Source organism: Podarcis erhardii (genome assembly GCF_964252035.2).
Source record: "Podarcis erhardii genome assembly, chromosome: 6".
Lineage (NCBI taxonomy): Eukaryota > Metazoa > Chordata > Lepidosauria > Squamata > Lacertidae > Podarcis > Podarcis erhardii.
Genome location: NC_138510.1, coordinates 38,244,387 through 38,272,020, shown reverse-complemented (window position 1 = coordinate 38,272,020; position 27,634 = coordinate 38,244,387). Strand labels below are relative to the sequence as shown.

The following is a 27,634-nucleotide window of genomic DNA, read 5'->3' as shown; positions in this document are numbered from 1 at the left end:
GAGTGCTCTTCTCTGGGGCCGCGGCATAAGCACAAGCTGACCATCTTCATTCTCTCTCCCCTCTCCCACAACAGAGGTAAAAGGATGTAGTGTATTTGGAGCTTTAAAAAAAAAAAACCCTCTCGTTTTCATGGGAAAGTGTTGGTGTCGGTGCAACTGGTTTAACCAGTACGCCCCCACTCCCCTTCTCCAATATCAGGTGTCTCTTTTGCTTCTCTGCCTTGCGGGTTTAAAACTTGATTTGAGTTGCAGAACTCTGGCTGCCGCTGCTACTCGTACTGTACTTAAATTACTCAAAACTTCTCAGTTTCCTTGAAAGTTAAGCGCGGCATCATAAGAGCGGTTCCCATAAAATTGCTGATGAGCAATTCTCCGATGAAACACACCCATCAGCCACGCTGGAGGGGAATTCTGCTGCTGAAATTGTGAGGGTCAAATTAGATGTCATCCAGTAGATATGTGTAACTGTCTCCCAATGCTGTTGGGTTTTGTCCTGTTCTTGAATGAAAAGCAACTGTGAGAAGCACCAAGCTTGGAGAGTGGAGCTGCTGAATAATAATAATAATATAATTTATTATTTATACCCCAGCCACTCTCAGCAGCTCACAGCAGAATATTAAAAATACGATAAAACATCAAACATTAAAAACTTCCCTAAACAGGGCTGCCTTCCGATGTCTTCTAAAAGTCAGATAGTTGTTTATTTCCTTGACATCTGATGGGAGGGCGTTCCACAGGGTGGGTGCCACTACCAAGAAGGCCCTCTGCCTGGTTCCCTGTAACCTCACTTCTCACAGTGAGGGAACTGCCAGAAGGCCCTCAGAGCTGAACCCTTCCCCTCCTTTTAGCCACTTCCCCACACAAAACTGCCACCATATCCTAGTTCTCTTTCAGGGAGACTCATTCAGGTGCTGATGTGGAGTAGGGCCTCCTTTGTGGAGTTCCGTTTCCAGACTGGTATGTCAAGTGCTGATCCTGTTATCATTTCAATAACAAGTGAATATGTACCTGGGGAGGGTGTGTGTGTGTGTTGTGTCCTTAGTTTTATGTTGTACTCCACCCTGGTATTAGTACGCGATGAACAGCAGACTATAATTTTTTTTAAAAAATAAATAGCTTCCCCCCCCCCACAAACATACAAGGAGGATAATAAAAATATATTAGTTTTTCCCTGCACAAGACTTGAGCGCATACATATATGTGTGCACATATTTTCTCTCCGCTCCATACAACTGATGAAGTAGTCCCTTGCCTGCAATAGCTCCCACAATAATGTGATTGCAATGCAATGCATGCTTGCCTGAACATAAGTCTCCTGGAATATAGTGAGACTTCGTTTTGTGGGTCACGCATAAGAATGTGCTGTAAATGGGTTAATGTTTGTGGTGCCCCAAAAGCCTTTGTTGTTTGTGACAATGAAGTCAACCAAATACAACAAAATACCAAAGTTGCTTTGGGTTTCCTTGGGCAATATAAAGAGGCAAACAAATTTTAAAAAACAAATAAAATTCTCTCTGAGGATACATTGCTGTATACACATTATCAACTTCAATATCATTCTTTTTCTCAATTTGGGTTGAAGCTGCTTTGGAGGGAAATACATCAAAATGCAGTATTTCATAAGAAATGACAAGATAGATACAGGTTCAAAATGGATTGTGGGTAAACTTGCTTCCCAGACCAGCAGTGGGGACATACTGGAGGCAGTGTCTGTTTACACAGCCTATAAGTGTCAATGGCAGGCAATATGAAAAAAGAGAGGGAAGAAGTGTTTACACGCATAGTTGTGATATGTTAGCGGCTACCGGTAACTGTTCACACTCACAGTAGCCTCCTTTAAACACCATCCGTTTTAGTTGGGCGAATGCCAGATAGCATTGATCCACAAAGCAGTAAACTAAATTATTTCTTTTGGTTTCAGCACCATCAGTAGATCAGAGAGCCACATGATACACTACATGGTTTATTGTTACTGCATGATACCCAATGTTAGTCATTCGCAGAGCAGACTCACTGTAATCAGTGGAGTTGCGTAACTTGAGTCAATTGATTTCAGTGGGTGGGCTATGACTATGGCTTAGTTGGCTATCTCTCGCTGTTTGAAATTGATGCAAGCCATTCTGAAGGTGTTCAGACTGAAGAATATGGTAAGAAGAGTTTGTAATAAATTAAATACTTGCTTTATATTTTTACTATACACCCTCTCACATTACTTTTTCAAGCAGCAACCTTTTCATTTCTGCCATTTTTACTGTCACCTTTTCGGAGAAACGTTTTGTTCATTTTTACTCTTTGCATGCAGCATACTATAATCTGAACATGTCACAAAAGAGTCTTACAGATGTGTTTAAATACAAGGTTCTGGGCTTAATGGCCATGATCTGCCTCCATAGTTGGAGGCAGTATGTTTCTTAATACCAATTGCTGGAAATCACAGGAGGGGAGAGTGCTCTTATGCTTGGGTCCTGTTTGAGTGTTTTCCACAGGCATATGGTTGGTCACTGTCAGAACAGGATGCTGGACTAGATGAGCCACTGGCCAGATCCAGCAGGCTCTTCTTATGTTCTTATTTATCCTTATTTTATTTATATCCCACCTTCCTCCCAGTAGAGGACTCAAGGAGGCTCAAAACTTGAACTGAAACAGATACAACTGGAAACATACCAATCAATATACAGTGGTACCTCTGGTTACGTACTTAATTCGTTCCGGAGGTCCATTCTTAACCTGAAACTGTTCTTAACCTGAAGCACCACTTTAGCTAATGGGGCCTCCTGCTGCTGCCGTGCCGCCGGAGCACGATTTCTGTTCTCATCCTGAAGCAAAGTTCTTAACCTGAGGTACTATTTCTGGGTTAGCAGAATCTGTAACCTGAAGTGTCTGTAACCTGAAGCGTCTGTAACCTGAAGGTACCACTGTAAATTTTTTTAAAAAAAAAACAAATAAGTTGCCATATTAAAACACCACTGAATTTGAACACTTAAAACCATTAAAAAGCACGACAATGAAGAAAGAAAAAAGTACAACTCCCACCCTCAGAAGACCCTGCCACAACAGCCACTTAGTGGCCTTCACAGAAGATCTCGAAGTCCAGGCAGGCACACATATGACTGAACAAAATGTTTGGGTCTCCTCTTGTCCTTTCATTCTCTTCCTAATTTGGCCCTGCATTTTATTTTTATTTTCCCTACCCACAAAATGCTTTGGAAGCACCTTACAGTGAAATATTCCAGTTCAAATATAGTTAATGAACGGTATTATCTTTTGTAGTAGTTCTTTACAAAAACAAAACAAAACTTGGGCATTGCAAGCCTACGACACTTAACTTCCTTATTTCAGAATGAAACAGTATGCCAGTATTCCTTAGTGCCATCCTCTGGAACCTTTATAGAAAACAATTGAAAGATTAAGGGCATCAAAATGCTCCATCTACTCTCACTTCCCCTCGTACGAAGCAGCTTACCTTTGCTTGTAATTTCTGGACAGCATACTCTTCTCTCCAACAAAGTCTTCTCCAGTATGTTCTTGATATGATTCTTCACTCACATTACCTTAAACTAAGGTGGGGATCTATGACTCAACAAATCTTGGTTTCGAGAGAGCAAGTAACACACTGTAATTCTATGGAAATGAATCAGGAAAAAGGAAAGCATTTTCCTTTTTTGCTTCTACCCACACAGACAGTAGTCTGCTTCCAAGGTGTTGCTAATTTTGGAAAGACGGGCTTGTGCAAGGTTCAAAACCACAAACTCAAAATTAGTTATGAGGCATTTCTGGAAGATTTTAAAGCCTAGATCCCCCCCCATTGCTATTTTCTGCTAGCCTTGAATCAATATCATTAGACTGTGTGTGTGTGTGTGCATGTGCATGTGTGTGTAATATACTAGCCTTCATCAAAAGATCTCAGGGCAGTTCACAATATAGCCCATCACCATAACATTATTGTGTATGTAGCTTCTGCAGGAAGCTACATGTTATAGCTTGTAGCCATACAATGTTCTAGATGTAGCCATGCTTTCACTCTTGTTTGTTTTTAAAGTAAGATTGTATTCCGACGTTAGAGAAACACACACACACACACACACACACACACACACACACGGCATACTTGAATTTAATGGGATTAAGCCTCCCTAACTCTGTTTTGAATACAGATAGGTAGCCGTGTTGGTCTGCCATAGTCAAAACAAAAAAATTCCTTCCAGTAGCACCTTAAAGACCAACTAAGTCAGTTCTTGGTATGAGCTTTCGTGTGCATGCACACTTCTTCAGATACCTATCTGAAGAAGTGTGCATGCACACGAAAGCTCATACCAAGAACTGACTTAGTTGGTCTTTAAGGTGCTACTGGAAGGAATTTGTCTGTTTTGAATAGCAGCCACTGCCTTCAAAGAACTCCTTTTCAGATTAAAATTTGGAAAAGAAGAAAAGGTATACAAAATGGGTGGGTACAGTATTGATCAAAGCACACTTGAGAAAGGAACATGCCCTTCTTTTCCTGTTACAATAATTTGCAGGGGAGAAAAAGGGAGGGAAGGAAGGCACTGTGTATGAAAGGAAGGCAAAGGAGAAAAAGCTTTTCAAAAGAGCCAACATTTATTGAATTCTAATGCATCTCAGAAATACAATTTTCTTCTTCAGGGGCAGCCTGGGTAAGGATGCTTCTCAGCTGTAGGACATTCCTAAATAAAACAGCTAGTTTAAGTAGCATATGTGGCACATGGTCTTACGTTTTTGACACTGTTAAACATTTCATCCTTAACCTTCACTAGATGCTGTCAGGCCACAGGCATGGAATCCAGACTGGAATCCTCTTCCTTTGCCTGTTTTTCTGCCCAGCAAAGGCAAACCTACCAGTTAGTGCAGATCCCAAGCAGATGATTCTGTCCTTACTGCAGCTACTTTCTGAATTTCCTTCAGGCTTCAATATAGCTGGCATGTGGGAACATGCTCCATAAGCAGTCTGAAGGAAAATGAGTAATCTGTATTGCTGAATCCTCCCAGGCTGTCAGCTTGGAAATATCTTTGCTCTCATCACTGTTAATAATATGACTCACCTAGCAGAGCATATTATTGAATGTAATCTGTTCCTTTGTACCTTGGTTACCCAAGTAGTTCTCCCTGTGGCATCTGTCTAACATGCTTCCTTACTTGATTGACTAACATCAGGCTCTCACACAGATTAATTCTTTTACTTGGCTTCATAAAACAGTGTTCTATCAGGAAATTACAGCACTATTTCAAAGAAACTAAAAGAAGCACATATGGCATCAGGTGACACATGAAGTCTTTCCACAGCGACTCTGGATGCAATCCTTATATAGGAGTAAGGGTACTTCCAGACCATTGCTATTCTGGGGTGGGTTTCAGTCACACACTGGCAAATTCAGATCGAGCAATTAAAGCTTTTGCATAGCAAACACACATCCCTAAAATAATTGTGCTTTTTGCAATAAGGAAAGTGATCGAGAAATGCACTTGAAAGTGTGGAATAACACTTACTTGACATGATGTCATCTAATCTCCCTGCAAACAAATCAGAACGACTGCTTAATAAACAGGTCATCCGGAAGCAACCTAAACCCCACTGAACTCAACGAAGCTTGCTTTTCATTAAACATGTTGGATTGCCCTGTGGGTTGCAATCTTAAGAACACCTTCCGGAAGGATTAGGTTATCAATAGCTATTAGCTATGATGGCTATCTACTACCTCCAGTGTTTGGAGGCAGTGCCTCTGAATACCAGGTGCTGGAAACCACCCATGGGGGAGTGCTGTTGCCCTCAGGTCCTTCCTGCTTGCAGGTTTTCCCTGGGCATCTGGTTGGCTGCTGTAAGAGCAGATGGCTGGGCTAGATGGGCCTCTGGTCTGATCCAGTGGTGCTTGGCATATGTTCTTTTGGGAATAAAGGCAAATAATATGATTTACTTCTGAGTAAACATATGAAGAACTGCACTGCATGGCTTCACAGACCACTTTCTGCACAGTGTACTACATGCACCCCCTGACGTTCTTGCTGCTTCCCACATAGTTCCTCAGATATTTGAAATAGTTATGACTTGAGTGGGGTGTCCTCAGCTTCTAAGCTTCTCAAAAGAACCTGCTAGCAGCAACCAATGAACAAAAGTCCAGTGAAGCAGGGCTGTTGGAGTCAGGTCAGTGACAGGCCTCTCAGCAGGAGCTTTCTGAGCAAAAACATCTTCTGTAGGGCTGCCACAAAAAGGTAAGCAAGCTAAAGAACAAGGCTCACTACTCCCTGTAGCTAATCTTCCTTCTACTACAGCTTCTCCTTCTGCAGCTCCTATTACTCCTGCTACTTGATACAGATAGGTAGCCGTGTTGGTCTGCCATAGTCAAAACAAAACAAATTCCTTCCAGTAGCACCTTAAAGACCAACTAAGTCAGTTCTTGGTATGAGCTTTCGTGTGCATGCACACTTCTTCAGATACACAGATACCGTGTATCTGAAGAAGTGTGCATGCACACGAAAGCTCATACCAAGAACTGACTTAGTTGGTCTTTAAGGTGCTACTGGAAGGAATTTGTTTTGTTCCTGCTACTTGAATCACGGGATTGGAGAATCTCCACTACAAGGAAATGATAAACATTTTACATTCCAGTCCCCCATTTTTGTTTTGTTATATGTGCATCTGTCTTGATGGTGACTTCTTTTTACATCTAGCTCCTGCACTGAAATGACAGTGGAACAAATTCAGTGGATTATCATAATCCAAAACTGTTCTACAAAGCTGTAGGGAGGAAAAAAGGTTCACAGGATAAAGGATCCCAACTAGTAACTGCAAGAATGTTCAATCTAATGCCTACACAAGTATTTAAAAAGACCAGCTGCCCAATTCAGGAAACGCAATTCATTCCTTCTGGTTTATTTTTCAAAGTGAATGCAACAGCACTCTTCTGCCTACCTGGGAAGAAATAAGTAGAATCCGAGAGGTGCAAAACAAAGTGATGCGATAAGAATCTGGGCATGTGGAATCCTGTTGCACATTCTTAGCAGCTAAATTTCAAAACACAGCAGTTTCACAGACAACAGAACAGCAGAAAGTAACAGGTCTCAGTACACTCTCTCCCTATTTTTGATCCCATCCACTTACAAAGTCTTGATATAATTACAGTGCACCGTTTTGTAAAGATAATAAAAATACTAAACAAATGCTATACTACTAGTAAAACAGTGGAGAAGATTCAAATTTCACTACATTAGTGTATTAATGTTGTGGTCATATCTGCATGAGAGCGGGTCATGAAGGCATGAGTGTGACCCATCTCATTTGGATTATTTGCACAGACACAGATCTTTAAAAGGCAGAGTTGGCTCTATGAAGTGAATCAGAGCAGGTAGTTTAAAAAGGGAGAAGGAAGCACAGCACTGGGGAACAGGAAGGCTCTCCACTGATAGCACCAGGGACATTCTCGAGCAAGCAAGCTTTATATGCTGGGTTTTTATTTATTTCTTCTTACATTTCTATCCCGCTTTTCCTTCCAAAGGAGGAAGGAGTAGAGAAGGGAGAAAGACGTGAACAAAACAGGAGGAGCAGAATTGGTTTAAGTATTTATTTATTTTAAAGTATCTGTGCCACCCATGTTTCCAGTTTGTGTTTAACATGATTTATAAAGGCAAATGCCTGATACTGATGAAATATCTAAAATAAATAAATAAAATTGTCCAGTAGCACCTTTGAGACCAACTAAGTTTGCTCTTGGTATAAGCTTTCGTGTGCCTGCATACTTCTTCAGATACCCACTTACAAAGATACCCACTTACATGCACACGAAAGCTTATACCAAGAAGAAACTTAGTTTGACTGCATCAGACCAACACGGCTACCTGATACTGATGTAATCTAACTAGCCAGATATTTGTGTAGATATGATTGATTGATTGATTGATTGTAGAGGGTGTTTTTTATTAGCTTGTTTTTATGTAAAATGACCTGCTCTGTAGATGACCCCTTTTAATCATCAGTGCCTTACTATTATTACAGCAGAGACTATTGTTTCCTATTAACACTGTACCAATCCTCTTAGAATGGAATCCTGCCTGCTTATCAGGAGAGATCAAGTACATTTATAGCCACAGGTCATTTGTTTCCAGATAACATAACAACATAGATTTAGTCTTGGATAACCCAAAGTAACAATGGCTTTCTTTTTAAAGGGTCATTTATAGAAACAGGGGTCCTTTCCTTTGAACTAATACTCTACTGCACATTTTTTGTTTTCATTTCTGAAATTTCTCTGTATTAAGGTTCATATTATTAGGATTCTTTTAATATCTGTACAGCACTCGACCACTTTAAGCACTTTGTAACAGTAATAATGAACTGAATGATAAAAAGGTGTGTTTGATAAATCTACAATTTTATATGTGAATCTCATTTATTTTAATGCTTGCTGGATCCAGGGGTTAGAAGGATCTCAACCTACTCCACCCACAAACTCATAACAGTAATAATAATCATGTTCCTGGTCATCATTGTCTTTATGATGTGGCTTCCTGCAGCCCCCAACTTTTTGACAAAACCCTCAGGAATTTGGGAGCAGAGCAGACACAACTGAGCAGAAGCTGTGCAGAAGTATTTCACTCAAACAAATAGATCCAAAATGCCGCATAAGGTTGTCAGAGAATTGCACAGACTTGTGGCCTATCCACACTTACCTTTTGCCCTACTGTTTTCAGACACAGGTCCAGGCTTTAACGCTCTGTGCCCAAATGCTTTTCTTTTTGCCCCAAGCTTTCCCTGTGAAAACCCGCTCTTTAAAGCTGAATCGAAGCAAACACCAATTCGAGGTTTCCTTGGATTGTTGTTTGTTCCACATGAGCTTTTGAGAGCAGGTTTTTGTGGGGAAAGCTCCTCAAAATGGAGACACAGAGCTTTAAGTTGTGGGCTATGTCTGGAAAGAGTGGAGGAAAGATATGTGTGGATAAGGCCTTACAGCAACTGTTAGAGCCACTATGGTGTATTGGAAAATGTGTTGGGCATGGACTGTAGAGAGCTGAGTTTGAATCCTTGTTCAGCCACTAAACAAACAGTGCCAGCCAAGCTATTACAATTCAGCCTGACCTCCCTCACAGGGTTGTTATCAGAATAAATTAGGAGGGCCATGGAGGCTATACTCCTTGGAGGAAGGATGACATGAAAAATACTGAATAAATAAAACAGTAAATGTGTACTTATAATATTTTATATAATAATATAATATGATTTTTGTTTGCTATAAAATATAGCCATTCAGATTTTACTTTGATGAGGATTTGTTTCACTTAGGCATATAGGTGATTTTATGGGAAAGGGGAGTCATTTCTGTATCCAAAGAGCTGTCAGGTATGATAATACTTTTAGCCCTGAAGTTCTACTAAGGAGCTCAAAGCAAAATGCTCATTTGTAAGAAGAATGCGAAATGTTTCTGTTTTTTTTTATTTAGTTTACTTACATACACTTGAAGAGGGATTTACAATTGATTTTCAGAAGTACATAGTTACATCGTGATTCATACGCCAGAGACAGTAGGATATACACACCAAATTTGCATCCACAGAAATGTTGGGTCCACGTATAGATAATGGTGATTTACATTTAATTTTTCTTTGTTGTTGTTTCATATGATTTAAGAGAAGCAACCCCATTCACCTGTATTTGTGACGACAACTGAGAACAGCTGCAATAGCTTTGATATGTTCCAAATGCAGAATCATTCAGAAAAGTGTTATAAATAGTCTTAACAGGGGAGCTTTCAGGTCTTTAGACTGGCATCAGAGACCCCAGTGACCTGACTTGGGAAACACTTCTAAATGAGACATTGACCTGAGAACCTCTGAAGGTCTCTGTGACGTGTATGGGGGAATCTCCTAATGTTCTTATACTTTCTTATCTTGTGCTGGATTAACTCAGGGGATCCACTCCCAGTTGCGCTTGTATGAGAATGACACTGGAAGGCTGAGTAGCCGCTGCATGGAAGACGGGTAAAAAGAAGAGGAAAAATGATAAGGAGAAGCAGCCCAGCATAATCGTGCAATATTTACCAAAGCAAGAAAAAGAAAACTCACATCGTAAGTTTTTTTTAAAGTTATTCAAGAAAGAAAATACCAAGCTGAAAGAGGAGAAGGGGGAAAATCCCACCACTTCCATTTCGTGAAACAACATGGGACAACGCTTAACAAATGAGGAGGGGGAACAAGTTGAGATTGATGTGGCTGAACTGCAGGAATGGTATAAGAAGTTTGTGGTGGAATGTCCAAGCGGGACCCTTTTCATGCATGAATTCAAGCGATTCTTCGGAGTACAGGATAATCAGGAGGCAGCGGAATACGTGGAGAACATGTTCAGAGCTTTTGATAAGAATGGGGTAAGCATCATTCCAGCATTTGCTGTTTTAAAAAGCTTTTGATTTAATTTAATTTAGATTTATATTGAAAGAAGAAAAGTCACTTTCCATTCTTTTCTGAGGCAGCTTCCAGACAACCCACATATTGAACCATCTTTTGGATTTGTTTTCAGGGAGGTTAAACAATGTTGGATATTTACTGAGCATTCATTGCACCACACATGGGTTACTCCACACTCCCCATTTTATTTGCCTGTCACTTTCTGGATCTTTTTAGGAAGTGGATATGTTGCGCAAGACCTCCAAATCAACTTTAATTGCACAACCTGAATTTTCTGATATGTGATTGCATCCCACCCCAAAATTGCAACACTCTGGAAGCACCTTAAATGTGGATTTTTCCTTTGGACTAGACCTTATTTGTTAAGTGTTATTTGTTCAAAGGAGTTACCGATGTGCCAAACTTGCAGGAGGTGGGTAATAATTTCCAGAACTTCACAGAGAGTCAACTAATAAAATTTAATTTTGTTCAATATTCCCTCCAGCCCAACCCCACCCCAAAATTGGGTTCTTTGAACCGTAGATTTATCTGTCAAATTCTAGGAACCTACATTTTACATTCTTGTCTAAAGACTTATGAAATGTACTTCAGATTCAAGACGATACACAGTGAACAACCTTCAGAAAAACAAAGCTGGACACATTTAAAGGGGTTCTCTCAGTTGTAGCCATTAATATAACTTTAATATTTTTATGATAATCATTTATCTGTGTAGTGAAATGATTTTCTGATGAAACAGGCTGTTGTCACTGCACAGTGGAGGGAGAGTGGTTTTGGTGCACTGATTTATAGCAGTCACTGCAAGGTCACACTGACTATTGTTACATAAGATGTCACTTGACTATGTTCTAAACGTCAGTGAGAGGAAGGTACTCTGCTGACTTAGGGGCCTTAGATTATAAAATCTAGTCCAACCCACTGCAATGCAGGAATATCAATACGCAGCACCCCCCCCCCCACTATCCAATTTGAAATCATACTGGACCATGCTTAGCTTTGCAGATATGCTAATGGTTTTATTGCTGCACCACTAGGACAAGACGCTTTGTAACTAACAAAGAATCAGTAGCCAGAACACCATTTTGTTGTTGAATTTCCTGTAAATAACATTGGAATGCCACATTTTTATTATTGTTCAAGTGCAGGTCAAATATTGAAGATATTTTTTAGCCAACCTCCATACCTATCTTACACACTTCTTGTAAATGTCATGGTAATTCATATCAGTTTAACTTCATTTTCCCTGTTCCAAGAAGAGAAGCACTATACAGTGGTACCTTGGTTTACAAACTTAATCTGTTCTGGAAATCCATTCTTAAAACCAAAGCATTCTTAAACCAAGGCGTGCTTTCCCATAGCAGCGGGGAACTCAATTTACAAATGGAACACACTCAACAGGAAGCGGAACATGTTCTGCTTCCAAGGCAAAGTTCACAAACCAAAACACCTACTTCCAGGTTTGCAGCGTTCTTAATCCAAGTTGTTCGTAAACTAAGCTGTTCTTAAACCAAGGTACCACTATATAGACATAGAAGGAGTGCATTGTGTTGAACTGGACATATGAAAGATGCAGCTTGTATCCAAGTTGTGACTCAACACGTTCTGAGAAGTTTCAACTTAGATGGGCTGAGTTGCAGTGTGGGAGTGAATTAAACTAATCACAAAACCGGCTCAATTAATTAAAAATGAGGTGTAGTCATCAACTAAGTTCTACTCAGGGTAGACTTGCTGAAATTAATAGGTCTAACTTAGCCATGTTCATTAATTTTAATGGGTCTACTCGCTGAGTAAAACTTAGTGGGAGATCCCACCCAACTCCTGTTACTTCCAACACATAATTATCATGTGCTTTGATGGCAAGGGAAATTTCCAGCAGGAAAGCACCAATTCAGGGCAACAGGCTACAAATGGATAACACAGTTGAGAGGTAAATGTCCTTAGGAAGAATATTCTAGAATTTGCATTTTGTATGTTGGGTGTTTTTTAGTTTGACATTGACATTGCACAACTGCATATACTGAATGCAAGCTTTAACTAATTCACAGCAAGGGTAAGAGCAGAGGGGAAAGAAAGATGCATATGCAGTTGGATAGCGCAGATTGTTCTTGTTGGCATCCACCCATCTCAGGAAACAATGGAGTGTGCCTCCAAGTTGAAGTCAAACCACTGGAGAATCACAGCACCTGCTGTGGCTGCAGAGACTGATAACTCATAACTGCTGCCTCCTGCGTTGTTTTTGCTATATTAGCAGCACCAAAGTGACCTCCCTGAGGCACAAGCCTCGGCAGTGTGTGTGGAGGTCCCGAGCTGTCCAGACAACAAGACTCCCACCTCTTGGCCTTGCTGATGTGTTCCAAAGGAAAGCAGAGCAATACGTTTGGCACCAGCTTGGCTGCAGGAGTTGCTCCTTAGTGCCCCCAGTTCTCCAGAGCTGATTTCGAGGGTGCACAAGGGCTGGAGGAGAGGAAGAAGAAGTTAAGAGAATAAGAAGAGCCTGCTGGATCAGGCCAATGGCCTATCTAGTCTAGAATCCTGTTCTCACAGTAGTCAAACAAATTCTCAAGTGACCCCCGAGCACAAGTTCTGTGTGCACATAGAAATCTGTTGTGCCAGTAGAGCTGCATTGTTAGATGCCATCCTTCATACCAGCTTGAGGTTTGTGCCTGAAATATAAAAAGTGAACAGACCCCAAGAAAGAGAGATGAATGGGAGTATAGGCTTTTGCATGGCCTGATCTTATGAAAAAGTGCTCCACTCTTAAGAGTAGTAGAATTTGACCTGATTGTTTCAGTGTTGGTATCAGCTCGAACTGGCTTGCCGTGCAAGAATTTTCATACAGTCTTTTGTATTAAGTGCCTCTGGGCCGGACGTGAGCCATTGGCTTGGGGAACAGAGGCAGAAAAATTCCCATAGGAATCAAGGAGAGCACAGAGGTGCACTGCTTAAAGCTGACAGCAATGAAAGCAGTGTATTCTATCTGAAGAAATATGATGAAATGCACTTTGGGGACTGCAGAGGAATTTATTGCTTGCACCCCTCTAGCTTAAGCCTTACCCATTAGACTGGGCTGGCAATCACTTTAAGCTTTGTAAAGACACTTAAGGGTGTTAGTGGGGTGTATGGAGAAGGATGCGGTTAGTAATGAAGAAGAGGGGTAAAAGAGAAGAAGGCTCCTCTCCCACTTTGCTCCTTTAAATCAAGCAGGCTCTGCTTTTCTACCTCCTCCCCGCTCATCCCCAGTTTAGCAAGCTGAAAAATTTTGCTGCTATGTAGCGAGCTGAGTGGGGAGGAGAGAGGGACAGAGAGCCTGCTTGCTTTAAAGGAACCAACCGGACAGGAGCCGCTTACACTCGTGTAAGCGGCTCCTCTCATCTCCCGCTTTGCTCCTTTAAAGAAGCAGGCTCTCTGTCCCTCTCTCCTCCCCACTCAGCGGCTCTTCTCCCGCTTTGCTGTTGCAAAGCGAGCCACGGAGGAGGGAAGGAAGGGGAACCATGGATCCTCTGCTCACGACTGCAGCAGATCCCCCCCGCCACCCGTAGGCATTCCCTCCATAACACGCACAGACATTTCCCCTTACTTTCTAGGAGGAAAAAAGTGAGTGTTATGGTGCAAAAAATACGGTAAATGGAAGCTCTGGGGGTTGGCAAAATCCCAACTGTCTTAGGTGTATGCTCCAATTTTGAGAACATTGTATGATTGACAGGACATCATGGTCTACCTAGCATAAGTATATGTTCAGCCCTGAGGTCAGTTCACATATATCTTAATGGCAGGAAGATCAAGCCCAGCTAATTGAAACTATAGCAGACCTATCACTGCATGGCTCACAATTAAAAAACTGGAAGAGCAAGCTCCTACAATGCTTAAGAACTGGAAAAGCAAGCTTCTATAACTTTTCTTCTTGAGGGAAGTTGGCTTCAATCAGATTTGACCATATACAAATTTAAATAAAGATTGTGCTATACAGAGAGCTGAGTGGATGCAATGAAAAACTAAAACCGAAAACAGTCTGAAGACTAGTTATGGAGGGTGCTACAGCAGCTACACTGTCTACCCTACTTATTCTAATCCTTATCTCACAAAGCCTGATTCTGTCAATAATGAATCCTGCTCTCTTCTTTCCTTCAGTCAGGATGCCAAAGACTGGCTTTGAGAAAGAGGTTACTGTCCATTGTTCCTGTTCAGTATAGTTAAATGGTATGCAGGACAAGAACAGGAAAGCCAGACATAGAGATTGTAGGCACCTCCTACCTTTAGGAGTTTTATTACAGGTGTATTCTGCAACATATCCTTGACAAAATAATAGTGCATTGGTGATGGATTCATTTTGATTCATCATTCGTTCTACAATATTTTCCCAATGCTAGGAGCCAGATTAAGACAAACAAAAATGTAGGCTACATTTGAAGCTGACAAGCAGAGGGCCAATTAAAATTTAGAATAAGCAAAAATACATTTGTTTTCAAACTTCCAGTGCTCCTTTAAAACCAAAGAAAAAGGCGCTATATTCTGTACAATGGTACCTCTGGTTACGAACACTTCAGGTTACAAGCTCCACTAACCTAGAAGTAGCTGCTTCTGGTTGCAAACTTTGCCCCAGGATGCGGACGGAAATCACGCGCCAGAGGCACGTGCGCTGTGGGAGTCCCCATTAAAGAAAGCGCGCCTCAGGATAAGAACGATTTCAGCTTAAGAATGGACCTCCGGAATGAATTAAATTCGTAACCAGAGGTACCACTGTATTTACATAGTGTCCTCCAATGGCAGAACCTGTGATTTTTAATATAGCATATGCAATCGGTGATTTCTATCTAACATGTTAATACAAACAAATAATGGTACGAAGTGTTTCTAAAACACAGCACGCCATCCAACTTTTTCATTTCAAAAACCAGGACACGCGTCTTCTGCGACATGCTCCCAGGTGAGTCACGTGACATGCTTCGCAATCCTGCCCTGAAAAAAGTGCTTTTTCAGGGCGAGAGTGCAAGAGAGAGCAGCACTCAAAATGGCCGCCACAGTCTTGCTTTAAAAAATAGGGTGCCCCTTTTTTCTGGGACACTCGGCATGTATGACACAGTTGCCATCTGAATTAACCAGTTCAGTTTCTGTCTGAATGGAACCTTTGGTGGAGAAGATTCTTGAGAATAACTCTCCATTCATGTAGCCATTCAGGTCAACTAATCCATGCAGGCAGTTCATGTGCTTGTCAATATAGAATATGGTGTCAGGTGTTTGGTACTCTGTGTAGGGAGAGGGATGTGGAAACTGACATCAAAATAGGAGCCAGAAAGTCAGACATGGGAAGCAAAGTTGTGTATCAGCACCAGAAGAGGATCAAGATAGTGAAGTCAAATCAGGTTTATATAGATCAAGGAAACTAGGTGTCAATAGTGCAGGGTCAAAAGTCAAGAAGATATGCCAAGTAAGGAAAAGAAAGTCAAAAGAGTAAGCAGGGATTATACGCTTCATATAGGATTAGATAAACAATGGAAACATGACCTCAGCACGGCCACACAGGAGCAAGGAGAACAGAATGCCAGTGATAATATGGTATAGAAATGCTAAGGTTGTGTACCACACACTATACTTTTAAAGCACATCCAAAGCACATCTAAAGCACCCTCGCTCAAAGAAATCTGAGCATCGTAGTTTGTGAAGGGTTGCTAGGAATTTTCACTCTGTGAGAGAAAACTGTAGTGCCCAGAATTCTTTAAATGGAAAGAATGTGCTCAAATGTGCTTTTAAGGTATAGTTTGCACATAGCCCAAGTCCACGTCTGTTGTTTCAAATATACAAAAGATGATTGCACCATTTGGAATCATTGCACACTTCCACAGAAACCACTAGTGTCTGCTGTGTTCTGTGATTAAAGGTCTAATCTTCAACTATTTTCAAAATTCAAATGTAATTAAAGTCACTTTTTATTAGCTGAGTTTTGTGATAAGAATCAATTTTAAAAGATCTTCAAATTATCCTTGTTAGAATCTAAAACTTAAATACTTAGACATTGGATCACCCACTGCAGGGTTACTGCCACACCCAAGGAACTCTTTAGACTAGATTATCATGAATTAGGTTGTATCACAGGATCACTGGGAAGAGTAGAAACTACTCTTTCAATTCCAAAGGTTCCCCCCCTTTAAAGTAAGTTTTCAAACACTATATAGTCTTTAACAAAAAACAAAAAAACCATTAGGCAAGAATGAAGCTTGTGAGAGTGAAACACAGTGTTGTTGTTTAGTGGTTTAGTTGTGTCCAACTCTTCGTGACCCCATGGACCAGAGCACGCCAGGCACTCCTGTCTTCCACTGTCTCCCGCAGTTTGGTCAAACTCATGCTGGTAGCTTCGAGAACACTGTCCAACCATCTCGTCCTCTGTCATCCCCTGCTCCTTGTGCCCTCAATCTTTCCCAACACCAGGGGTTTTCCAGGGAGTCTTCTCTTCTCGGTAGGAAACACAGTAGGAAGGCAATATTTATAAATAGCTGACAAAGTACCGGTATTTGTAGCCATGCTGATCATTTGGAATATAGCACACACACAAAAAGTGAGAAGACACCCTGATTCAAATGTGAATGATCTTTTACGTTACATCAGGGGTGGTGACCACATAAGCTCTCTCTCGGAGACCTTTACAAATAATCCAAATAAAGCCTACTGCTACAGCCTGCATTTAAAATAGTGAAGGGTTCCAGCTTTCTCCCTCTATCCTAAGACTGAAAACAAGTCAGAAGATAACATATGCTAGACACAATAATAAGACCTGGTGTGTGGATAAACGTGTGTGCATGCAGACACATGGTACCAAGCATGAAGAAGTGTACTTGATAACTTCATTTGATAACAGGAATCTGTACAACGTAGTGCGCTTGATAACATAAGCTGTATTTTTGCTACAAAATGTTGGGCAGCTGCTGCCTCCAGAAATGGAGATGGGATCTGGCCTCAGGAAGGACTTTACCACAAAGACTTCTTGCGATTAAGATTCAAGGTGCACAAATGCTTCCTGGGACAAAGCACTAAGTGAAGAATGGATTCCTTTTGGAAATATAGAAACCTGATGTAAGGCACAACTGGTTGGTAATGATAATCTAAGAGATTTTAAGATTACATTGAGTAATTACGTCAGCCAAAGGTTATAGGAGAAAACAAAAGTAGATAGCACATGAGTAAATATCATAATGACTACGTTTAGATTTCATCAGGGAATTGAAATTATGGCATGCAGCCATCATTCTAACTCCATTTCCATTAGTTTAAGATCTTTTTGACAAGTTCACTCTACATTTTGCTTCACTCTTTCCAAATTAACCCCTCCATGTTTTTTAATCCACAGGACAACACCATTGATTTCCTAGAATATGTGGCTGCTCTGAATCTTGTTTTACGAGGGAAGTTGGAACACAAACTGAGGTGGACGTTCAAAATATATGATAAGGATGGCAACGGCTGCATAGACAAACCTGAGCTCTTAGAAATAGTTGAGGTGAGTAGGAATTTAGTATTTGCTGCCAGACACTCTGTCTGATTTCATAACTTGAGTTTGGAGGCTTCTATAAACCCAGTCCTGCTTGAAGAACTGCTGCAGGGTTTCTCAAAAATGGGACATTTCAGCCATCCATAGAGATATGTGAAACCTAGTGTCCGGCACTGTCATGACACTAGATCTGCTGCTGTGAGTGTGAGACCTATGATGTTGATCGCTCACCTTCCCTCTTGAATTGTTTCATTTATTTGTAGCATTTGTATAAGTTTTTTTTTTTTTTTACAATACATAAAACAAAATAATTTAAATGCAACCTAGGGCATGAAATCATAAAAACAAAAGGTACATATAAAGAAATACTCTCAAAGTTAAAACACAGATTGAAAAATGGGCACCATAATCCAAAGCCCATTTAACTGGGAGGGGGGGTATCCTGATTCTGCCAGTCTTTGCCTACAGCAGTGGTTTTCAACCAGTGTGCTGTGGCACCCTGGGGTGCCTTGAAGGATGGTCAGTGGTGTCGCGGGCAACACTGGCCTCTGCCCCTCTTTCTTTCCCTCCCTCCTTTGATCCCCTCTCATGTCTCTGCCTCCCAAAGGCTTGCACAGCTGTTTGTTGCAGCAGCCCTGGCTACAAGTTCTGCAAGCGAATGGTGCCTCTCGGGCTGACCAGGGGGTGCTGGTTACCAGAAGCTGAGGTGGCCTCGGAGTAAACAAGCAAGCAGGCAAGGGAGCCCAGCCAGCCAGTCCACCAGCCCTTGCTGTTGGGAGGCTGGGCAGATAAGCGCTGCTTTGGCCTTTCTTGTGCTTGCTGTGTGCAAGGCCTGCCTGGGAACTAAGTGCCCACTGCTGCCTCCCAAGGTAAGATGATGGCCTCATGGTCACTTTTGGCTATTCTCCATTGGACCACTAAGGCTGGGGGTATCCTCTTCACAGGCCTATCTTTGGAGCAGAGGTGGAGGGAAGCTTAGAGATCAGGGGCGACAGCAGCAGCTGCCTGGAGGACTCCCAAGGAAAGCCATCATACAATCACCCAAAGCAATTTGCCTGCCTCCTCCCATCATGGGAGCATCAGGGCTGCAGATGTCGCAATGACCCCCTCACACCACTAAGCAGTAGGAGCACCCAGGGTGTGAATTTCAGCCTGGACCAGACTACATAGATTATTTTAAATACCTGGGTGAACAGAACGATCTTCCTCTTGTGCCCCAAAGGCCACAAAGATGGTGCCAGAAAGGCTCCCTGGAAAGACTATAGAGCTAGGGTGCCACAACTGAAAAGGCCCTCACTGGAGGAGCAAAGCCTCCAATGAAAATGTTAAGCTTTTGGGAAGATACAGATGGGAGAATGTGGTCTTTTGGACAACCCCATTTAGGGCTTTAAGGTTAAAACTGGCACTTTAACTGGCCCTGGAAACGGACTGGGATTTTGAAATCTGATTTTTAAAAAATGGTGCCTTTGTTCTGCTCTGTTCACTTTCACTGAGGTTTCCCAAATGATGTTATTGACAGTTACAGACAGAGAAACCAGTAGGAGAACACTTCAATCTCCCAGGACATTCTATACAAGATCTCAAAGTAGCTGTTTTACTACAAAGGAATTTCAGAAATAGACTGGAAAGAGAAGCTGCTGAATTACAACTTATCACCAAACTCAAAACCATGGAGAAACCTGGTCTGAACAAAGACCTTGGATTCTTATCTCATTATACATGACAAAGCCACTTTTCACCTTTTCACCCCTTGCTTTTTCCTGTAAGACCTATTGCAGTAGTTAAGAGTCGTCAACAGGCTCATCACAGCTATCTGCCAATCACCCATTCCCACCACCCTTCTGAGTAATACCCCTCCCCACCTTCTCACTATATAGAAGGGTCTGGAAACTTCTGTTTCAGTGTATCTGAAGAAGTGTGCATGCACACGAAAGCTCATACCAAGAACTGACTTAGTTGGTCTTTAAGGTGCTACTGGAAGGAATTTGTTTTGATGTTATTGACAGTAAATTAAAAATCTTAACTTTTTTGTCTATCATGTTAATATGCACACATGCTTTCTTAATTTTATGTGCATGGTCAGAAAGAGCAGTGACAAGGAATGGGCTTCAGTATCAAGGAAAGGATCCAGCTTCTTCTAAATTATCAAAGACTGACAAGTCGGGGGTGATGCAGTGGCCTTCCTGTAATGCTTCTGATCATGATGAAAGTACAGTGGTACCTTGGTTTACAACCATAATCTGTTCCAGAGGTCCAATTATAAACCAAAACAGGTTGTAACCCAAGGCGCGCTTTTGCCAATGGGGCCTCCCCCCCAAAATTAGTTGTAATAAAAAAAGGGTAGTAATCCAAAAAAAGGGATACACACTTCCAGGTTTGACGTGGTTGTGATCCAAAACGGTTGTAATCCAAAGCGGTTGCAAACCAAGGTACCACTTTATTTGAACAAGGTGGCAACACAGTCTTGAGAGATAGCAGTGGATTCCAGACAGTCTGAAGGAGATGGTAATGGGTTTCCATTCACAAGTGGGAAGAGTGCTGTTGTGCTCAGATCCTGCTTGTGGGCTTCCCATAGGCATCTGGTTGACTACGGTGAGAACAGGATGCTGGACTAGATGGGCCATTGGCCTGATCCAGCACACTCTCTCTCTCTCTCTCTCTCTCTCTCTCTCTCAATATAATTTTTATTAAGTTTCACACAATTTTTCAACACAACATCTCCAACTACATAACAAATCCTCAGCTATCATAGCCTAGGGCTTCCATCAACCCCTTCTGATGGTTTTCTGAATTCCTTTCTAATTGTGCATTTTATTACTATGCTTATTGTTTTAAATTCAATCTTACATCACTAATCTTAATACTTCTCACAATAATTTGAATAGTCCTCCTTACAAAACTTCTTGCAATCCTACAAGCGATGTCAAGTAGTTACAGTTGTCTTTCAAATACAATATAAATTTTTTCCAGTCCTTTAGGAAAGTCCGCCCCCGCTGCTTTCGAATTTTCCCTGTAAGTCTTGCCAGCTCGACGTAGTACATCAATTTTATTTGCCACTCTTCTTTTGTTGGCATTTCTTCTTGCTTCCATCTTTGGGCTAATAGTATTCTTGCTGCAGTGGTCACATATAAAAACAGTTTTTTTATCATTTTTATGAATTTCTGTACCTACCATACCCAGTAAAAGAGCTTCTGGTTTTTTTGGAATTGTATATTTCAACATTTTTTTGCTTTCATTATAGATCATTTCCCAGAAGTCTTCCCTTTTTTGCATTCCCACCACATGTGGTAAAATGTGCCCTCTTTTTCTTTACATTTCCAACATTATTCGTTTTATACATTTTAGCTAGTTTCACTGGTGTTACGTACCATCTATACATCATTTTCATTATATTTTCTTTTAATGTGCTGCAGGCAGTAAAATGTATTCCCTCTCTCCATAACCTCCCCCAATCATCTATTGGTATATTATGTCCTATATCTTTCGCCCAATGTATCATTACTGATTTGACTTCTTCAACTTTTAGATGCCATTCCAATAGTAATTTGTACATTTAAGTGATCCAGCACTCTCATGTTCACAATGGACAAGTAAAGGTCCCTGGAGATTAGAACAGTGTCAATCCAAATGGAGAAAATGCAGCTAGCTTGTTTTTTGTTTTTTGTTTTTTGGTAATATATACCAGAAAAGAAAAACAATGCTATGTGATCTGAGGAGCTCTTTTTACACACACGGCATGCTGTACATAACAAAGAGCAAACAGTGTAAAGGAGTGATTGGAAATTTATTGGAAAAAATTCTTGTTTCAGCTAGCATTACGTAAGAATAAGGATTATAGAGAGAGAAATCAGGACTAAGCCATTGCACTTATCACACTAGCCATTCTTTCTTTCCTGTATCCAAGACCAACTGCATGCAGTAGTTAATTGCTTCAAGTAAAACAAAGCCATAATTCCTTTGGTGAGTCATAAGCATCAGGAAGATAAGCAGCCAATGACCTGTGCCAACAAAGAGGTCTGCTTTAGGCAGATTCACAGTCCCAGTTTTAAGGTCCGCAGAGAATTGGCCATAGCTGGGTCATGCCCTGGCTAATCCACAGTCTGGTGAGATGCCTGGCCCTTGTTGAAAGATGTAAAGAAAATCAAGGAGGGGAGAAGAGAATTCTAATTCTTAAGCCTAAAGGGGAAAGAGAGGCCATGACTCAGAATCCCCAAAACTGCAAAAAAAAAAAAACCCACACAAATAATCCCACAAATCCATCAGAATGTAGAATCATGAAGTTTGAAGGAACTTCAAATGTATTCCCAACACCTGCCAAGGCAGGAAAACCACTACTCCAGCTCCCCTGATAAGTGGCCACCCAACCTTGGCTTTAAAAACCACTAACAAAGAAGAGCCCAGCACTTTCTAAGGCAGTTTGTCCCACTTTTGAACAACATATGATGTTTAGTCTAAATAACTTATTTAAATTTGAACCTACTTGTACTCTCTGGAGCAAGAGAGTACAAATTTGCTCTATCACCTGTGCAATAGCCCTTCAAATATTTGATGACGATCATCATAAATAAAGCCTCTTAATCATCTCTTTCATGGGCTAAACATACCTAACCCCTTCAACCTTTCCTCTTAGGTCTTGTTCCCCAAGCTCCTCACTATCTTTATCAACCTCTTTGTCATATGACACATTCGATTTCTATTTTATACAGAAGTTATATTTTCACTTACATTTGAATGGAACTGCTATCCTAAGCACAGGACTAAGAAAAAGTAGTGTTCAAAAAGAGAATATGCGGTTTAGAGGAGGATGGGTGATTACAGAGTTGGAAGTGATCAAAGGCCATTGAGCTTAGTCCTTAATCACACAACAGCTCCATCAGCTTGTCATGTTTTCAAAGACCAATCTGCACACCACATTAAAGTACTGTACTGTTTAAATTAAGTTGTGGTTTAATGTGAATGAGCAGCATGCTTCTCCTCTCTGCTCCTTTCTTTTGCGTCTGGGAAAGAAGAGAAACAGAGGCTGGCTTGCTGTTGTGTGTGAACCAGCACTCATAGTTCATTTCTCTCTTAACAAACCATGATGGTAAGCCCAAAACAAACCATAACTTTCCAAAGTAGCTGTTTGGGAGAAAAACAAATCATGAGCATTGGTTTGCACATAATGGCAAGCAAGCCTTTGGTTTGTTTCCTCCCCAGTGCACTGAATAAAGGAGCTCAGGAACAGCATTGCAATGCATTTTGTTTAGATCATAATTTAGACCAGCATGGGTCAAATGGTATGCATTACATGTGATTGCATCTCATAATAGCCTAGTGGTCTTGTTAAAAAAACCAAAACACAATCTGGAAAAGTCATTTTGGGAAGGGCAACTATGGATAGAGAAGGGGTAAATCCTTAACCTCTCTCGCTGCCCACTCCCTTCCTGCTACAAATAGCACCTTCTAGCTGTTTTTCTGTTCAGAGCATCCCAGGAGCATGTTTCCTTGTGCAACCAACAGGAGAAAGCAAGGTACACTGCACTGAAGTCCCAGCAAAGCAGACAGGGAGACTTTACGTACTAATCCTCAAGATGGTTCTGACTCAGTGACCATGAACAAAACTTACCTAAAGGAAATTGAGGAGGTGGAGGTGTATGTCCACCCCATCTGACATGCTGTCTCTTGCTGTGCCATTTTCTGATGTCTCAGATCCTGACACGCACAGATTATTTCCCCAGATTACTAATGTGAGCAAAATATTCATTAGATTTTTCTGCATCTCTGTCTCGGAAACTTAAGTTGCTTTCTTTTCTGGTCTTCTCTTACCAGCAAGTGTTTGTTTGTTTTTAAAAACCATGGCTGTTTTTCTGTCTTCCAGTCTATTTACAGGCTTAAGCAAGTATGCCAGCCTGATGAAGAGCAAGGGGCACCTCGTCTCACTCCAGAAGAAGTTGTGGACAGGATATTTCAGTTAGTGGATGAGAATGGAGATGGTAAGAAATTTTCACCTTGGGTGATATTTGTGTCTGGATCTGTAATACTTATGCCATTCCAATGATTAATGGTTACACCAAAACTCACGGGAAGGAGCATTGTATGCATTTTAGTACAGCCCAAGTCAACTGATTTAAAATGTAAGGGCATTGGGTGGCTCATTTGGTTGAGCATGAGGCTTTTAATCTCAGGATTGTGTGTTCAAGTCTCATGTTGGGCAAAATATTCCTACATTCCAGGGGCTGGACTAGAAGACCCTCATGGTCCCTTCCAACTCTACAGTTCCACGATTCTATGATTCCCTAGATCAGGGTTGGGCTCTTGTAGTCCTCCAGACATGGCTTGACTACAACTCCTATCATCTCTGCCCCTTGACCCTGCTGGCTGAGACTGATCTTCTTCTGATTGTTGGAGCTGGGAGTCCAACAATATCCAAAGTGCCACAGGTCCCCCCACCCTTGGTCTACATAAAAGGTTCTACATTTTTGAACCTTTACTCAGATTTTCTGTGGACCATCATATCCAATCATTGCTGGTGCTGAGCCAAATCTGAATGTTTGATTTGCACCTGAGCACCTACTCTTGGCTTTCCCCTTTTAGACTTGCTCAGGCACTTCACAACTCCCTTGAAAATGTTTGAGGAGCACTCAGGGCAGGGTGGGGGGAACTCGGCAAATAATGTGTCTGAAAGTGAAAACTCTCTTAAGGAGATTCTGGCTGACTTAAATGCTCTCAACACTCATAGTCCTGGTTGGTAAGAATCTGAAGCGACTATATTGGAACATTCTGATAACTTGTTTTCCTACAATGAATAAGTGCAGAAGCACCATTTGGGACCCACTAGCATGAGGATACCCATTCCCTTCTCTCTCCACAATGAAAATGGCAGGTTGTAGGTGGCAGGAGAGTCTTTGATAGCACATGGTGGCAAAGAGGTGCAGTGACCCAAGTGCTGGCATGCAGATGTACAGAATAGGTAGAGCTTTGAGGGCATGCTTCCTTTGTTCCCTTTCATCTTTGATAAACATCTCTATTGCATTGATTCTTTAGGGCAGCTTTCTCTGGATGAATTCATTGACGGGGCCCGAAAAGACAAGTGGGTGATGAAGATGCTACAAATGGATGTGAACCCAGGAGGATGGATTGTTGAGCAGAGGAGGAAATCTCTGTGACCGGAAGGATGTGGTGTGGGGCAGCGGGTGGTTCAGTGTGTTGCATTTCCAGTTGTAACCAAATGGAGAGTGCTTCCTTTCATTCTAGAATCATTTGCTTAACTGAAAGCATTCTCCAGCAACTCTGTGAAGCACGTGTATTGAAAGTACCACGGGTACTAACCTATGTGAGCCATGGCTGGCCAGTCATGCTAGGAAATAACCATATGCATAAATATTGTCCTGTTTGCTGGTCCAGGTATCAAAAGGGACTGCCCTAGAAGAGTCTCAAAAGTGAACACCGAGTGTCATTTGATGCTCAGATGCACAAAGGGACTGATTAGTGAGTCACAATGCTTTCTTTGTAGGTGTATGTCTGCTATTTTATGTCTGAGGAGAAAGAGATGAACTTGCTGGAAGAGAGGAAGTTCTTTGGTAACAGAGTTTGAGAAGATGGCTGGTTAGTCTGTTCTGATTCTGAGTTTGTGTGTTCCAAGGGTTTTACTTGATGTTAATATTCTGCTGCTAACCTAAACCATTTGGAGGCTGTTTAATCGCAAGTGAGATGTTCCAACTTTTTGTAACATTGCAAATGCACAGCCAAGCATATATGGAATTGGAAACAGGAAAATAACCTATTTACTATATGCAATGAGACTGCAGGGAGGACAGGCTCTTACTAGACCAAGTGCAGAATATTATGAATACTGAACTTGTAGCATCATACACCTATTGTGTTCTGAGTCTATTTCCCTCTGTCAACTCACTGATTGTCTTAGGGCAGATTCCTCTACATGGTAGATCCTTCTTCGGAACCCTTTTCTAGGCATTTTAGTGTCATTGAGGAAACTTTGGTCTGGTTAAGATGATCCTCCAGACTACAGTTTGAAAAATCAGAAACGTGACATAACATCATGCGCTTGCAGTAGCTATCTCTCTCTTGCATTTTCTTGTGGCGGTTCCCACTCCCTTTCCTTATTTCTTCTAACCATGGTTTGCCATAATTATTGACTTGGGCAAACTGTGATTAGCAATAACCATGACTAACTCCAAACGATGATTTGCAAGCCTATGGTCTCAAGGCATAGTTTGCAGGCAAGTATTACCCTTAGTTTGCCATCTTTGGACATCACAACAAACTATGGTTAGTGGAAACCTGATAATCGAGTGGCTCAGTGTGCATCAATGGAGGTGAGAGGGGGAAGAGAAAGTGCAAGAACACTTGGTACCTTCCCAAACTTCCAAACCATGGTTTGGAGTACTGGATCATGATGTCTGCCCAGGCCTGAATATGAGGATGGTGACAGGGCAGCATGTTCTGGTGAGAAATGATGCTAATTGTGAAATGAGCAGTGCAGATTTGTCACATTTGCACTAAAAGTTTGCAGATGAATTAGTGAATAAATAAGGTGAGGCTCCATTTGCTGAGCCCGTTGCACACTGTGAATACTAGGTATAAGTGCTCATTAGCAAATAGGTGACATTGTATTATATTTATTAAAACCCTTCAAATACAGAAGAACTCATTTGTTTGAGTGGCCTGCATTACATTCAAGCTTTCCAGAGACTACAAGCCAGGATCAGTGCCAGGTTTAGTGGGGCACTTGGCACTGCACAGGTGCCCCTCTTGCCTTGATAACCTGCAGACCCAGCAACAGAAAAAGCTGGTCCAGCCAGCAAGCGATGCTATATTGGAGCTCCAGAGACACTGGGGGAGGGGGTTAAAATGAAAGGAGCCACCCACAGTCATGTGGGAGCCCACGCTGAGAGGACCACCAGGCCTCAGTGGCCAAATCAGAATTTGGTGGTGCTTCCTTAGTGAGGGCTCAGGCCCTTAGCAATGGCCTGGTGGTGTTGACCCCAGTCGCTGGACGGTATAGCAATAGCATGGAATGGTCTGGCCCAAAGCACACAACAGACTGATCATTCTCGTGATCACTCAATATCTTCATTTTCACATAACTCTTTGGCTGCACATTCAATTTGTAAAGCATGTGGAAACACCAGAAATAAAGTCATATAGGCAATATTTTTGAATATTCATAGATATGTAATTATGGGAAGGGTCTGTTACATCTATCAGAGATATCATATTCTGGTAGAATTGTGTAATACAATAAGAAGACCCAAATGCTAAACTAAACCAGCTGAATAATAATTTTCTCACCTTACCTTGAATGTATTTTATTTGCCATTTTCTTATTCTTCAGACTCATAAGACAAAATCCGCTCTGTACAAGGTTGGAATAATATGTATATATATTTCTGTGGCCTTTTGTTATAAACCCTTTGCTTCTCTTTAGTGTCTGAGTTTTACATACTTGGTTTGCTTTCTTACATTTAGGGGCATTGGGGTTGGTACATGGGTGGGTAAAATAAAACCAGTGTTTTCAGTAATCCAGTACAAGTGTGATTGACATATCTCTACATTCTAATATGCTTGCCTTTACTATCAAAGAAAATATATCTTTTATGAAAAGTGCCACTAAAAGTTTTATTATGTATGTTAACTTTCTGCATCTTCATTCACTTGCAACCAAACAAACTTTTTACATTATGGGGTTTTTCTAATGACATTGTATTTGTTTGTTTGTTTGTTAGATACAACTTCTATACTGCTTCAGTG

General features: G+C 41.3%; 2 protein-coding genes across 2 annotated transcripts in view; one reads left to right on the top strand and one right to left on the bottom strand.

Annotated features, from left to right (window-relative positions):
* Positions 1 to 3,611, bottom strand: part of IRF6 (interferon regulatory factor 6) — a 28,221-nt gene extending 24,610 nt beyond the window's left edge. Inside the window, exon 1 of the mRNA XM_081864977.1 lies at positions 3,464 to 3,611. The gene's annotated coding sequence lies outside the window, so the exon portion shown is untranslated. The remainder of the gene's footprint in view (positions 1 to 3,463) is intronic.
* Positions 3 to 27,235, top strand: GUCA1B (guanylate cyclase activator 1B). The gene is made up of 5 exons (XM_081865065.1): positions 3 to 76; positions 9,911 to 10,364; positions 17,744 to 17,893; positions 23,742 to 23,856; positions 24,908 to 27,235. The coding sequence occupies exons 2-5, from the start codon at positions 10,161 to 10,163 to the stop codon at positions 25,027 to 25,029; spliced, it is 591 nt and encodes a 196-aa protein (XP_081721191.1). The 5' UTR covers positions 3 to 76; positions 9,911 to 10,160; the 3' UTR covers positions 25,030 to 27,235.
* Positions 27,236 to 27,634: the final 399 nt, after the last annotated feature.